At 43.6% G+C, this 15,524-nt stretch overlaps 1 protein-coding gene across 3 annotated transcripts in view; it reads left to right on the forward strand.

The window, feature by feature from the left end:
• CRYBG1 (crystallin beta-gamma domain containing 1) overlaps nt 1-15,524 on the forward strand; it is a 326,993-nt gene that overhangs the window by 194,690 nt on the left and 116,779 nt on the right. Inside the window, exon 1 of one of the 3 annotated variants that reach the window (XM_044292531.1) lies at nt 1,481-1,773. The exons of the other annotated variants lie outside the window; for them this stretch is intronic. Coding sequence (XP_044148466.1) covers nt 1,771-1,773 — 3 coding nt within the window. The 5' untranslated portion in view covers nt 1,481-1,770. Of the gene's footprint in view, nt 1-1,480; nt 1,774-15,524 lie in introns of those variants that run through there. 3 annotated transcript variants of the gene reach the window in all.

Below are 15,524 nucleotides of genomic sequence, written 5' to 3' on the forward strand. Positions count from 1 at the left end.
CTACTGTATACTGTGAGGTGCTGTATTCTGTATAGTTTGTGCTGTATATTGTGGAGTGCTATACTGCTCTACTGTATACTGTCGGGTGCTGTATATTGTGGGGTGCTGTATACTGTGGGGTGCTGTATACTGTATAGCATTGGATGTTATACTGCATACTGTGGGTTGCTGTATACTATAGGGTGCTATAGGGCATACTGTGGGGTGCTGTATACTATAGGGTGCTATAGGGCATACTGTGGGGTGCTGTATACTATAGGGCGCTATACTGCATACTGTGGGGTGCTGTATACTATAGGGTGATATACTGCATACTGTGGGGTGCTGTATACTATAGGGTGCTATACTGCATACTGTGGGGTGCTGGGGTGCACTGTAATGCTAGGGTGAGCCGAGCCCCGGTCTCCTTCCTGCAGAGCAGTGCCCACTTCCAGCCTGAGCCCAGCTGCCCAGAGCACTGATGCTGAGCCGCTGGAGTCTTCAGAACTGTAAGTATTTACAGTCATTCACTGTACTCTACCAGGTGTGTGGATTTTTTTGTGTGTGTGTTGTGGTGGAGGGTGTGATTGCATGATAGGGTGTGGGAAGGCGGGATCCAGGGGGCCCAAGTATTAAAGACGGCCCTGGTTGGATCACGGCTGAGTTCCTGGTGCTTCCATTGTTCCTTTGAAGTTAAGTCTTTCCTTTCCCTTTTGTATTTTGTTTGGGTTCTGAGTGTTGCATTTCCCTATTGTTTGTATTTGGCCTGTAGGATACTCCTGTTCGTCCTTCCTTTTGGAGTAACAGGTAGTCTGATCCCTGCCATTAGTACCAGGGTCCTATAGGGCTTGATAGGACTCTAGGTATTCCTGCATATCAACTCACCTACCTTTTGGGGTCTGTTCATACTCGTAGTCAGTCAGGATTTTGGTTAGGGTTTTCACTAGGAGGTGTCCATCTTCCTTCCCTAGTTCTCAGGCCTGATTTCCTGTTGCCCCCTTCCCTTCTATGCTCGGTGTGGTGTTTCCCTCCCACACCGAAGCGTGACATTACTACTGTGAAGGGTGCACAATGTGGGCATTACTACTGTGTGCTGACACAAAGGGGGAATAATTACTATGTGAGGGTATTAAGGGGACTGGGTGTGAATAGTTATGCTTTGGGTGGAGTTAGAGGCATGGCCTAGTATGAAAAAAAATGACACATATTGTCCCTCGTTCCAATTTTCTAAAGTTGGGAGGTATGTGCATGTAAGGAGATGACTGCCATAAGGCAATGCATAAAGCGACTCGATAACTGACAATAGATTTCACTTTTTCTGTTAATGAAGTCATGGATTTTTCTTCTTAATAACGCACTCAACCTAGTAATTATGTTAGGCTCATTCAGCATCTTCTGCCAGGTGACGATTCTGTACATGTCCTAGAAGCTTTGTCAGGAAGTTTATTGGCACACCCACCCTGGAACACACCTAGTTAACCCTTGCCACTCACCAAAACAAAGGTATACAATCATCGGCAAACTGAAAAGTGGAAGCTAGCACTCAGCTGTGTCATCTGATCCATCTGCACACTAAAGTAGGCTTTGTGTATCACAGAAGATAATTCATCTGTCAGCACCAATAATCAAAAGACAGGAAAGCGGACATTTTACAATTGGAAAAAGTCCCAGAGGAGTCGAAGCAATCCTATCTCATAGATTAATACAGTTGTAGGTTATCTGCCGTGCTCTTCTTCTATTCTTTGATGTCTACTCTCCTCTAAGATCAAAGGCTGGACTGCTCACTTTGCCATGGTAAGTAAGAGAACACATCATAACGTGATTGCGTTTCTCTTGAGGTCCTTTATTTTCTTAAATTATATAAGTATTCTGAATCTGGGTAACCTTTGCGCTTTTTTGTGTGTAAGAGATGTAGGTTAAAGTCTTGTTGATGAAGTGTATGCTGAAAACAGATACTTCTTTGTGCCCCGTGAAGCTTGTCTGACCAGTATGTGTTTGTCTTGCCAAAGAGTGCTATTTAGGACAAAAATGTGAAATGTGCTCTGGATGGGAACTTTTCCCACCACAATACCGATGGCTGGTTTTAGGATCAAAGATAGCACTAGTACTGAATAACGTGCAATTAAAAAAAGCTAAAAAGAATAATAATGTAGTTTATTTCCTACACCTAACCCAATCTATCACCCTTTGTTTAATAGACAATGCACTCTACAGATACATGCAGTGTTTATTCTATTACTGGTATTCACTCGGTGTACTCGAAGAAACAATCATATTATTCTTATTACAATACATAGCACTGAATTTCCTAAAGGATCCATAGTTTCACAAAACTGTGTGAGAATTGCATCCCGGAAGTATTCAGTTTTGGACTGACAACAATCAGAAAAGAATGCAAAGATAATTGGGTCTATTATATAAAACAACGAATGCTCTAAATATTCACTGGTTTAGTATAGATATTATTTTATATTTCTCGCTCATGTCATCAATCTAAATGCAGTGAAACGTCTTTAAAAAAAAATCACACTGAAAACAAATCTTTTAGAGGGGTAGTCCTCTAAAATAAAAAATCGGTCTAGATAAGGGGTGGTTTTCTCAAAGAGATGATTGCAAAGATTTTGCTGGTTGCCCTGAGAAACAGCCCCCTTCTGCTGTCAGATATATGACATAGTGGTAATGGTGCATTTAGATGACTGGATAATCGTATAGGTGATTAATGACATGATAGCACTTAGCCATTTAAAGCCAATCACAGACCAGATTATTGTGCACAAATTCGTTCCCATGTGATTTACTCGCTTAATCGAGGATCATCCACTGTATTTAGACAGGTATAGTAATGTAACAATTTACATAAAAAACACGTCAGATTTTACATCGTTCACACAATGTACCTTTACATTATCACAATCCAATAACGACAAAGGAAAATTAAGTTGTAAACAAATTACAAGCAATGAACAAGTGTTTAGTACAATCTACTTATTTTACACTGCACGATTATCGTACAACATTAACCATTAGCATTCAAATTGTAATGATTATATATTATCTACTCGTCTGCAACTTTTAGCCAAGCTCCCACATTGCCCTGATTTTAGTAGGTATAATTTAGGCTCCATTCACACGTCCGCAAAATAGGTCTGCAACGGCTGCGGACCCATTCATTTCCAATGGGGCCAGAATGTGCTGTCCGCATCCGCATTTGCGGATCCGCACTTCCGCATCCGTGCTTCCGTTTCCACAAAAAAATAGAACATGTCCTATTCTTGTCTGCAATTGCGGAATGCACATTGACAGTGTCCGTGTATTGCGGATCTGCAAAACACTTACGGACATGTGAATTGACCCTTACATGCAAGCGGAAGACAAAACATTATATTAGCAAATAAAGAGTGTAAAATAAATAAAAACAAGTCTTTGAAAGCCAATATTCAACCAGTAATCTTCTATGTCTCCTATACATATAGATGTCAAATATGTGTACATTGCCTAATGTATGACATCAGCATACTGCTGAGAACTAAGAAAGACCACCATTTTAGTTATACATGTGTCTTCCTGCCTTACATTATACACGGTCTCAGCAAATCTGTGATGATAATCCAGGCACTGGAGTTTTTTTTTTTGTGAAGACAAAAGCAGATATGGCCAGGGTAGAACTGACAAAAAGCAGACGATTTAATATTAATTTATAATGATTGTATGTTTGGGTAACATACACAATTCAGGAATATATTAAAGGGGTTGTCTCACTTCAGCAAATTGCATTTATCATATAGAGAAAGTTAATACAAGGCACTTGTGATTGTCCATATTGCTTCCTTTGCTGGCTTGATTTGTTTTTTCACATTATAAAACCATCAGTGTTTTGGTCATTGATTTACATCAGTGATTGTAAGCCAAAACCAGGATTGAAGGCTACACACAAATCCAGTATAAGGCACAGGAACGTCTGCAGCCCACAAAATGCGGGCCTCAATGCATGAACACCATCCGTGGGGCAGCCGCAGCGGATCGCGGATCCTTTCACTTTAATGGGTCCGCAATCTGGCCGTTCCGCCAAAAAATAGGACATGTTCTATCTTTTTGCGGAACGGAAGTGCGGGACGAAACCGCATGGAAGCACTCTGTAGTGCTTCCGTTCTGTACCATTCCGCATCTCCGATTTGCGGACCTATTGGAGTGAATGGGTCCGCATCCGTGATGCGAAATGCACACGGAACGGTGCCCGTGTATTGCGGATCTGCAAATGCGGTTCGCAATACCGCCACAGAGTGCACACTTTCGTGTGCAGGAGGCCTAAGGGAAAGATCTGCACCTGTTCTGTGTTTACAGCTGCACCTGGTTTTGCCTCAAAATCACTGACCAAAACACTGATGTGTGAATGAGGGATAAGGCCTCATGCACACAACCGTTTTTCGGGTCCGCATCCGAGCCGCAGTTTTTGCGGCTCGGGTGAGGACCTATTCACTTCAATGCGTGTGCCTCCGTGGTCCGCAAAAAACGGAACGGTCGTGTACATATAGCCTAAGGCTGGGTTCACACCTGAGCATTTTACAGCGCGTTCAAACGCGCTGTAAAACGCTCAACACATGAAAACCAATGCTTCCCTATGGCCCTGGTTCACACTTGAGCGTTTTACAGCGCGTTTGAACGCGCTGAAAAACGCCCTACGCTCAAAAAAGTTCTTGAGCTTCTTTGGGGCGTTTTGTCGCGTGTTCCCGTACATAGACTTTCGGGAACGCGCGACAATGGGCGTTCGCTTGTCTCTGTATGCGCGATTGTAAACGCCGGTACAATCGCGCATACAGAGCGCTCCTTTCAGAATGCTCAGGTGTCAACCCAGCGTCACACTGCTCTTTTCCAGAGATTACGACCACTCTGCAATCCAGCAGTGATGGCTGTGCTTGCACACAGGGCCGGCGTCCGCACCCAGCATACTTGGGCAAATGCCAGGGCCCACTGCTCCTGGGGGGTGAGGGGAGTCAGCGCCGCACCGCCAATTAAACGAGGTGAGGGGATTGCCTCGGCGGGCGCAACCCTGGAGATAAGTGGGGGTTGGCGGCAGCAGGGCCCCGGGAAATATGCGCTTCCATTTTGGACAGAAGCATGGAGGTATTAGTGTTTGTTTTTTTACTTTGGCACAATGCTGTTGGGTGCACTATGGGGGTACTATATAGGGGCATTTTCTGCTGGCACATTATGGGGGACACTATGGAGAAGGTGAGGACAGAACCACTATGGGGGCATCTACTGGGGGCACTAAGAGGGGGCATTTTATACTGGCACACATTATGGGGGGGGGGGTATTATAGGGAAGGGGGGAAAAGGAGCACTATGGGCGCATCTACTGGGGGCACTTTATCGCCCAAGGGCCCACATGAACCTGGAACTGGCCCTGCTTGCACACTACATGAAAAAGCTCTGAGCTCTCTGGTGGCAGGGACTGTAGGCGTGCACATAGGATGGCACTTTTTCCTATAGTGTACAAGCACTGCCACTGCTGATGGATTACAGGGTGGCTGTCACCCCTGGATACAAGCAGTGTATAATGCAATGGAAAAATGAATCAAGCTAGCAAAGTAGACAATATGGACAATCCCAATACAAAAGTGCCTTGTATTAACTTTCTGTACCTGATAAATGCCATTTACTGAAGTGAGACCTGCACAAGTACTTAGTGCCCATACAAAAGATAAAGGTCAAGAATGTTGTCTAAATACACTATTTGCATCAAGCATGTTGTCTTTTTCTCGTATATATGGTTTTTAGCGAGGCTCAAGATTTTTATTTCTAAGTGTATATTGGGGTAAAAATCACTTTTTTAATTGATATTTTTTCTGTTCATTATACTCTATATATTATATATTCTATGAGATGGCAGACAGCACATGTGAGTGTTTCCTGTTTCTATATATGGGTAACTGGTGACCATGATATAATAATAACTGTCCATTAGATAACAGTTACCAGTGATCTCTGTAAAGCGACATGCAGATTATACACACCAGTGGGCTGCATTTATCAATACTGACAGAAAAATTGTCCCATGGCAACCAATCAGGATTTAACTTGCATTTCTTAAACTACACCTGGAAAATAAAAGCTGCACAGTGATTGGTTGCTATAGGCTACTCGGACCTTTTTTTAAGACCATTTTGATAAATGAGGCACAGAAGACTTTCTTTACAGCATGTTCTCTAGACCTTTCTTCCACAGAGAATCCTATGACATCATCAGTGACATTATGGCCGCCCAGGTCAATAACCTGTATGCAGGGACAACTGCTTCTGGATTTGTGAACACAGCACTTTAACAACATGGAAGTGGTTGTTTCAATTCCCTTTCACTTTCCAGAATCTGTCTATCATTGTGACAGGCCGCTCCAGCTGACCAGTGATGGCCAGTTCGCAGTGTTCGCCGACGAACACATGCCATCTGCCATCTTCACTCCCAAGTCCGGCGATGCAGAGGGAAGTTCTTACCTGTGCCTGTGCCGCGAGCCACTCTGAAACACATGCGGTCACCGGGAGCAGGCAGTTCCGAGAACAGCCCGATGAAGGCTGTTCTCGGAACTGCCGGTGACCGCATGTGTTTCAGAGCGGCTCGCGGCACAGGCACAGGTAAGAACTTCCCTCTGCATCGCCGGACTTGGGAGTGAAGATGGCAGATCGCATGTGTTCGTCGGCGAACACTGCGAACTGGCCATCACTGCAGCTGACGACACCGTACGCAAAAGCATGCAGTGCCAGGGGATGTAAAATAACCGTTCAATGGTACCAGACCTGTCTATTGACACAGTAATTTACATGTGCATTGGAAAGGGTGGTAACACAGTAACAAGAAAAATAGTAAACGGTGATCCCTAATAAAACATAACTTTTGATCAGTCAGATTAATAAAAGTCCCTAAGAATATAACAGATCAACAAGAAAAAATATTATAAGAGTGCTCAATGACACTCAAACATAGTGTTGCATGGCGGCACCTAAAAAAGTAACCGGTAGTCCTACCATATCGTGAGGTTCCTCCAGACTTCGTGGATACACAACAGATGATATGATTCTGAAAAATCAAGGCAGGTAACGGACAGGTGCGGAGGGGGGCTCTAGGTCCCTAGAAAGCCCTAAGGTACGGGTGCTATGCTGGTCATCTTACTGCCTCGAGAGATGCACAGGCCCACCAGACTGGAGGTTTCTTCTTTTTATAAGGTTTCCCCATAGGACGGCAAGTGCCCCATATCGTACGGCACTTGCATAGGCCCAGCATCTAGTAGTGGAGCCTACATTTTGGGCTGCCACCTCTATTGAAATAGCCTTAATTACCGGTTTGGCATTTGTTTACATTATGTATTAGTATCCATTTGTATAAACATTATGTTGTTAGACCACATTTAACTCATGCTCTTCTGGATATGGTCTTTGTTCCTTTCCAGTCTTTGTTACGTTTCCCCTGATGACATGCATGTAAGGACTAGCTGCACTAGGGCATTTTAGGGCCAAGCATCTTGAGGGCAAGGTTCCGGACGGGGTCATTTTTTTTTGTAGGATGGGTGCTCCGACAATAGGGCCAGCATAGCACCCGTACCTTAGGGCTTTCTAGGGATCTAGAGCCCCCTTCCGCACCTGTCCGTTACCTGCCTTGATTTTTCAGGATCATATAATCTGCTGTGTATCCACAAAGTCCGGAGGAACCTCACGATATGGTAGGACTACCGGTTACTTTTTTAGGTGCCGCCGTGCACCACTATGTTTGAGTGTCATTGAGCACTCTTATAATATTTTTTCTTGTTGATCTGTTATATTCTTAGGGACTTTTATTAATCTGACTGATTAAAAGTTATGTTTTATGAGGAATCACCGTTTACTATATTTCTTGATTCTGTACCCCGTGGTGATAGTGTTATTAATCATACAGTACTTATTAAATTGGTAACACAGTAACCATAAGGCCGGGCTACACAGCAACATATGTTATGCGACATCAACTTCAGAAAAGTTGCGCGACCAAGAACGCTTGTGTGACTTGTCTGTAATTTGCTGTCACATGACTATTTGAGTCTAAAACCAAGCAATATCACAGAAAAGTCACAATCGCACACGAGTTGTATTGTGGTCTATGATGACAAAGTTGTGTGATTCACAACCTCATTGACAATCATTCAATATGATGTAGCAATGTGACTTTGCAATCTTCATGTTGAGTGACACATGTTGCTGTGTAGCCCCAGCATAAAAGGTAGGTACCGTACTTTAGTTTGATAGGCAGAAAATTAATATCAGATTGTAGCCTCTTCTTTGTTGAACCTATGCTTATATATTAGAGAAATGCAACTAACTTGATTACAAATATTTCTCAAATCACTCAGCTATTACACACAGTTTCAGGATTCTATGGACAGCCTTAGGGTCCATTCACACGTCCGTTGTTTCTTTCCTGATCTGTTCCGTTTTTTGCGGAACAGATCTGGACCAGATCTGTACCCATTCCTTTTCAATGGGTCCTGAAAAAAAATCAGACATTGTGCTGTCCGATTATTTTCAGGACCCATTGAAAATGAATGGGTCCAGATCTGTTCCGCAAAAAACGGAACAGATCAGGAAAGAAACAACGGACGTGTGAATGGACCCTTATGGTTATTTTGAAGGCTTAGGTAGCTGCTGAAAATGGATGGGCTATTGTCCAGCAACAGGCTCTGCAGGCTATACAGTATGTAAGCCCCTGTTCAAATCACGCTACAATGATCCATCAAGTTACAATATTAAAGGGGTATTCCAGCACAACTTAAACAATACTCAGTGGCATGCAAATAGTTAAAAATACCCGTGAAGCGCTGAATGACCACGTCCTATCATGACCTCTCAGGTTCTGATCCTGGGACTCAGTGCTCTATTTAAGCCCCTTCCTGGCCTTATATCAGTGCCAGTCTGTGACTCCCTAGCTGGGCTCCCGGTTCCAGCTCTGTCTGTGTTTGGATTGCTCATACTATTGACCTCGGCTTGCTTTTGAGCACTCTCTGACCTCGTGTTTTTGGTCTGGTTCTGATCTCGGCCTGATTATTTGACTACCTGTGTCTCTTGATTTGGTACTGTATTGTCCTGGTTCCAACCCACTCCTGTACAACTCTACTTTTGTGTGGTTCTCTACTCTGTGTTTCATCGTCTTCACCTTAGCAGGATAGGGAACATTGACCAGTTCTGGACTTGCACTGCAAGTAGGCAGGGAAAGCGTGCGGGGTTCCAGTTAGGGCTCACTGTCCATGTTTTTTCCTACTGACTGCTGTAACATGACCTTTGTAAATTAAATTGTAAATTGAGACCAGAGCTGTATCAAAAACTAGTAATTGGCTACAGTATCCCCATATTGTGAACCCAACATAAGCAGATAAGAAATAGAGATAAATGAATTCTTTACATATTAAGGTCATACATAGCTGCTAGAAGATGTAAATTAGTTTCTATATTGAGGACAGGAGATTCTTCAGTACGGTACACACAGTGCATAGTAATAAATAAAGTGCAGCCACCCTTGCCTGGCATCAAAAGGATTGTCTCTCCTTGGCATTTACTAATGTCTTTATGCAACAATAGTTACGTAAATAAAGTTGCGCATTATGGCGCGCGCCATATGTGCACAATAATATGCGACTTTTTAAACTTCTCTACACTATTCTGAAGTGGTGAGAAAAGGAGCAGGGTTTAGTGTGATCCGCCGGATTTAATACAACTTATTCCAGAAACGAACATAAGTTATAGCTGAAGTGTACGCCATGCCCTAGCTAAACTTCAGTTTCCGGAGCACGACAGGACAGAGATTTGCCTAATTTATTGAGGCATCTACGACATATCTCATTGTATAAGGATACAGTGGGATACAATGCCCATAGTGATCCATCTTCAAAATAAAAAATACAGTTCTATGGAGTAATGTAGTCTACTATGATTTTCCATACAATTATACCCTATACATACCAAAGGGATACTATTTTGGCCTTTGTTCCTTTACTTGTTGGCCTGTTGTTGTCCCTGGGGTTAATGCTAACTGTAGATCACAAGCAAATGTCATCCAGTGAACTTCAGAAGCAATAGAGACCCATGATGGTCATATAACACTAGCACCTCAAACCCCTTAACAATCAGTGTTATAACACTAGATTGATGACTTACAATGGGGTCCATTAGTTCTGCTGGGGTGCCTGTAATTTTGAAGGGAAACATAGCACTGCTTTTGCAGTACCCCAGAAGGCTACTACAATTAGGTTCATTTGCTACTAATGGGTTAATGTCCATTGGTAATGCACCTTTTTATGTGATGTTTGTAATCGAAGAGCTGGAATGAGAACACCGTTTAGTTATGTTGCCCTGCTCAGTGGGAGAAGGTGGGCACTCATCTGGGTCAGTAGCTAGGTAGTTGAGTTCAAGCAGTCCAAGAGCCAGAAAGCATCTGCCTGTGCAGAAGTGAAACCTGCTGCCAGGAACCTTCATCCTTGCATCTCAACAACTCCACCAGCCGTAGGATTACAGAATATTTAGAGGACCAGTACATCGCCTCAGGAGCCCACCACATTTTTACCACAGATTAGTTACCTGTTGGAGAATCTACACCTCACAGTGGTAACTGTAGTAAATATTGGGATTGTGCACCTCTTTGGTCAACTTGAAAAGTAGTTTGCATCTTATAGAGAGACTTAGGGTACTTTCACACTTGCGTTGTGAGTATCCGGCAGGCAGTTCCAGCGACGGAACTGCCTGCTGGATCCGGAAATCCATATGCAAACGGCTATCATTTGTAGACGGATCCGGATCCGTCTGAAAAATGCATTGAAATTCCCGGATTCGTCTCTCCGGTGTCTTCTGAAAAATGGATCCAGTATTTATTTTTTTCACATTTTTAAAGGTCTGTGCATGCGCAGACCGGGAAAACGAATCCGGTTTTCCAGAACACTTGGTACCGGATCCGGCATTAATACATTTCAATGGGAAATGGCAAGTGTTCCAGAATTTTGGCCGGAGAAAATACTGCAGCATGAACTGCAGCAGGGACTGAACTGAAGACATCCTGATACACACTGAACGGATTGCTTTCCATTCAGAATGCATTAGATTAAAATTGAAGCGTTTTTTTTCCCCCGGTATTGAGCCCCTATGACGGAACTCAATACCGGAAAAGAATAACACTAGTGTGAAAGTACCCATAGTCAGCCATCTTATTGCTGGTTATCCCATGTTCAACCTTGGAAATGTGTAGGTACTCTGGAGAGTCCGAACTGAATGCTACCAGTGATTTTGTTTAGGAATTGTCTAAACTACATAAGTAAAAAATACTGGATTTGTTACCGCTACACTGGGCTGATTATTGTCTGGCTGTCACTATAGTATTGCCTGCACTACCAGGGAGTCCTGCCTTGCACTCACCTATGCAACATCAATGACAACCCACCTAACACCAAGCAGGAGCCTCAGAAAGGTCTAGGTGTGCCCCAAGGGAAGAAGGGGTGCACCCTCCATTCACTGCACAGCCACAGTGAGCATTGGAGTGAGTACAGCCTCCATGAACCACTACAACTCCCATTCACAGCTTTCCCTAGTGGGTTGTTGCACTTGCAGTATTATTTTCCCAAAAGATTTGACAAGATCTGTAATGGGGGCTCTGACATTGATTGGGAACATAGTCATGTAAAGTAACTGATGTGTATTACATTGTGCTTCAGTCTGCTTAGCTTGTTGGCCATCAAGGCCAGGAGAAGTGCTATTCACCCTCCACAAACTTGGAAAATTAGGTTTTATGTAGATGGCCATATTATAATGTGGTATGGATTTACAGTATAATAGAGCATCTAAATAACTCAATGTACCTCCATGTGCTTCCAATTTTATATGGAGGCTTATAGAGTCTGTTTTTTCCTGATGAATTCCATGAGAATCCAGACAAATAAAATGCTCTATTAGAGCCATAGAATATGCTCTATTGCAGGCCATATCACCTTAGGCACAGTGCTGAACCCTTCAGGAGAATATGCAGACTTATGCAACTTAGTGCAAGGCATTATTAGAGTAATAAAGTATTTTAGGGTAAATTGCCGACATGACTAAGGGTAATGTAGACTTGTTCCCGCTATTGGTTTTAAACCCCCAATAAATACTTTCTTCCCTTAGCTCAATAACACCAGTGAGAGGATTTTATTGGCCACATCAGCCACCAATTAAAGAAACAAGACATAAATAACATTCAGGAATCAGCATGTTGAGGCCCCCAAAATATACAACATTCAACAAGGTAACAGCCTTCTCTGAATATAACATATCAGACAGGGGAGGGTCCTTGGAGCCCCGAAAAATCATACAGTACTCTGCCCAGCTGTAATATTACCTCTAGCCAGTAAATTGCAGCTCAGAGGCAGTACGATAAACCAGGGGGCCCTAGGACAATGACCCTGGGCAGATCTCCACTACATCACATACCTTTTCCAGCACCTAGGAGTCCAGAGCCATTTAAAACTCTCTCCCATAACACCAGAGCCACAATTACCACCAACTCCAAGGACCCCCTACTCAACGCCCTGGTTGCTATGACAAGCTTCCAACGGCATGGTCAACCACCCCCACTCATCACCTCCAGTAAAAAAGAGGGTGAGCAGGGGTTGTGGCAGGTACCTAAAATGGCTGCCAGCCTGTGCTTTTTAAGCCCCCATTCTCTGCCCACTCTCCAAACTGCACCCTCCCTAACATTTAACTTGTCCCTATGCTAACCATCCACTTCCTCCACAGTCATGAGGGCCTCCCTCTAAGCTTGCAGTCCTCAGTTCGGTCCTTCCTTTTCTGAGATTTTTCTATCCACCCAAATGGAACTCGCAGAAATCCACATGCTTGATGCCTAAACAATCTCATTCAGAAGGATGAAACTTATTTTCAGTAATCTGCCATGTGTGAATATACCCTAATATTTCTTAGATTGTTCTGAACGGCAGTGTCAAGCAGAATATTCCTAACTTTTTCAGTGAGAGATTTATGAGCTTACAGGGTAGCAACACTACTCCTACCGTGCCTGTATATTGAAGTATTGCCTATACTGAGCTGAGGAATTTGAGCTATCTGTAACGAATAGGCTAAAAGCAATTATTCATTCTTCTTCTGCCTTTTTCTTTACAAGCCAGACAGTACAGTATAACTACATCTAACAAAAATAAAATTAAAGGTTTTGTCAGCTCTTCCAGAGATTTACAAAAAGAAACCCCACCACGCATTAAGCACATTAAGCATGTTATTGTTTGGTGCACAGGCTGAAGAAACACTCCAGGCAAAACTGAAAATGCAGCTGCGTACTTACTTGAAGCTGGGTAGGGGTGGATTATAACAAACCCATGCTTTCTGAACATGAAGGTCAAAGCTAGCACAGTAACAGGCTCAAAAGATCTCCAACTACAGTAACAGTTATGGATCTCTAACGCAAAACTGAATCCCAGGAAAAGGAAATAAATTCAAATATTAATAATTTTAATAATGAATCCAGATCTCAGAACTTTAAAAATTCTACCTGATACATACCCTGTGTCCATTGTACGACTTGTATTCTGTATTTTTCACTAGTTTTCCCCTATGCAGGCTGTATGTGAGGAGGCTAGCTGTTATGATGTCTCACATACACAGCACACACAGAGAAGGAGAGATTCTGCTTGTATGGGATTTCTGTGGAAACAGCCTGGCGTTACAAAGCCCACTTGGCTGTTTCCATAAATCCGGCCATCCTGGCTGCCGCATTACATGGGTTTTTCAATCTCAGATGGAAATACCTTTTAATAGCAAAAGCCATATGGTAGTTTTGCAGTATGGATTTCTCACGTAAAATCTGCAGCCACATACAGTCCCCCCCCCCCCCCTCACATACTACAGAAATGTAATGTGAACACCAATGTGAAGTTCGGCCACACCATTTAGCCTTAATATTAGGTATCATGAACACGACTGTATTTTTTGTCCATGTCCAATCCGCATTTTTTGTGGATCACACATGGACCCATTCATTGCTATAGGTCCACCCCAAAAATGGACAGGACAAGGACGCCAACTGTCTGCTTTCCGCATCCATTCGGCCCTGCTGCAGAACGGATATGGTCATGTGCAGGAGGCCTTAAAAATATTTTCCCACAATACAAACGTATCCTCTAACCACAAATAAAAGGGGTATTCCCATCACATACAATGAGTGCATATCGCTAGGATATGCCCCCATTGTCTGATAGGTGTGGGTCCCACCTCTGGGACCTGCACCTACGCCAAGAACGGAGCGGGGAGAGCATTGGCTGGAGGTCTCCCCAGGTTTCCCGGGGTCTGTCCACCACCAAGCCCTGCTCCCTGCTGCTCCCATACAAGTATATGGGAGCGCACCGCGCACGCGCGGCCGCTGCTCCCATTTACTTCTATGGGGCAGATGGAAATAGCCGAGCCAGCGCTTGGCTATTTTTGGGTCCCAGAGGTGGCACCCGCACCTATCAGACAATGGAGGCATATCCTAGCGATATGCCCCCATTGTCTGAGATGGCAAAACCCCTTTAAGGAATAAGTATTCGATCAGCGGCGGTCCCAGCAATCGACCCCCACTGATTAGATACTTATCTCTTCTTATCATTCTTTGGTAAGGGGATACATTTTTCTTTTTGGAAATCCCCTTTCAGGGTTGTTTCACATGGGTAAAATCAGGAGATCTCATGTCCCTGTATGAATGGAGCAGCACTCAACTATCTCTAGGAATCCCATACTGAGTGAACCGACAGTGAGCATGCTTGATCTGCTGCTCCATTCACAAACTGGTGTAAAGTAGAACTGTCTTAGTTGCCCATAGCAACCAATCAGACTCCACCTTTCATTTTTGACAGCTCCTTTGGAAAATGAAAGGTGGAATCTGATTGGTTGCTATGGGCTTTACACCAGTTTGATAATTGACCCCCTAGGTTTGGATTGTGGGAAATAAATATGATGGCCTATGCTCGGGACTGAACTTGCAGTACATTTCCTGGCTCCTTCTATCAGCTGATCAGTTGGTGTGCTGGGAGTTGGACCCCCACTGATCTTATATTGATGTCCAATCCTATAACTAGGTCATTAATATTTAAATCCTGGAACAGCCCTTTAAGGATCCATTCACATGTCCGCTTAATGGGTCTGCATACTTTCCACAATTTTGCAGAATGGGTGCGGACCCATTCATTTCAATGGGTCCGCAAAAGATGCGGACGGCACAGTGTGTGTTGTCCGCATCTGCAGTTCTGTTCCACGGCCCTGCAAAAATAATTGAGCATGTCCTATTCTTGTCCTCAGCCACGGACAAGAATAGGCATTTCTATCATAGTGCCGGCCATGTGCGATCCTCAAAATGTGGAACGCATTTTGCCGGTGTCTGTGTTTTGCGGATCCGCAATTTGCAGAGCGCAAATCAGTTGCGGACCTGTGAATGGATCCTAACTGTTATTCTTTATTCAGTAGGTAAGTAGCTGCAGATGGTTTGCTTGTAACCTTGGACACAAAACTATTTGAAAAGTCCTT

The sequence above is a fragment of the Bufo gargarizans genome, chromosome 4 (assembly GCF_014858855.1).
Source record: "Bufo gargarizans isolate SCDJY-AF-19 chromosome 4, ASM1485885v1, whole genome shotgun sequence".
In the NCBI taxonomy this organism is placed as follows: domain Eukaryota; kingdom Metazoa; phylum Chordata; class Amphibia; order Anura; family Bufonidae; genus Bufo; species Bufo gargarizans.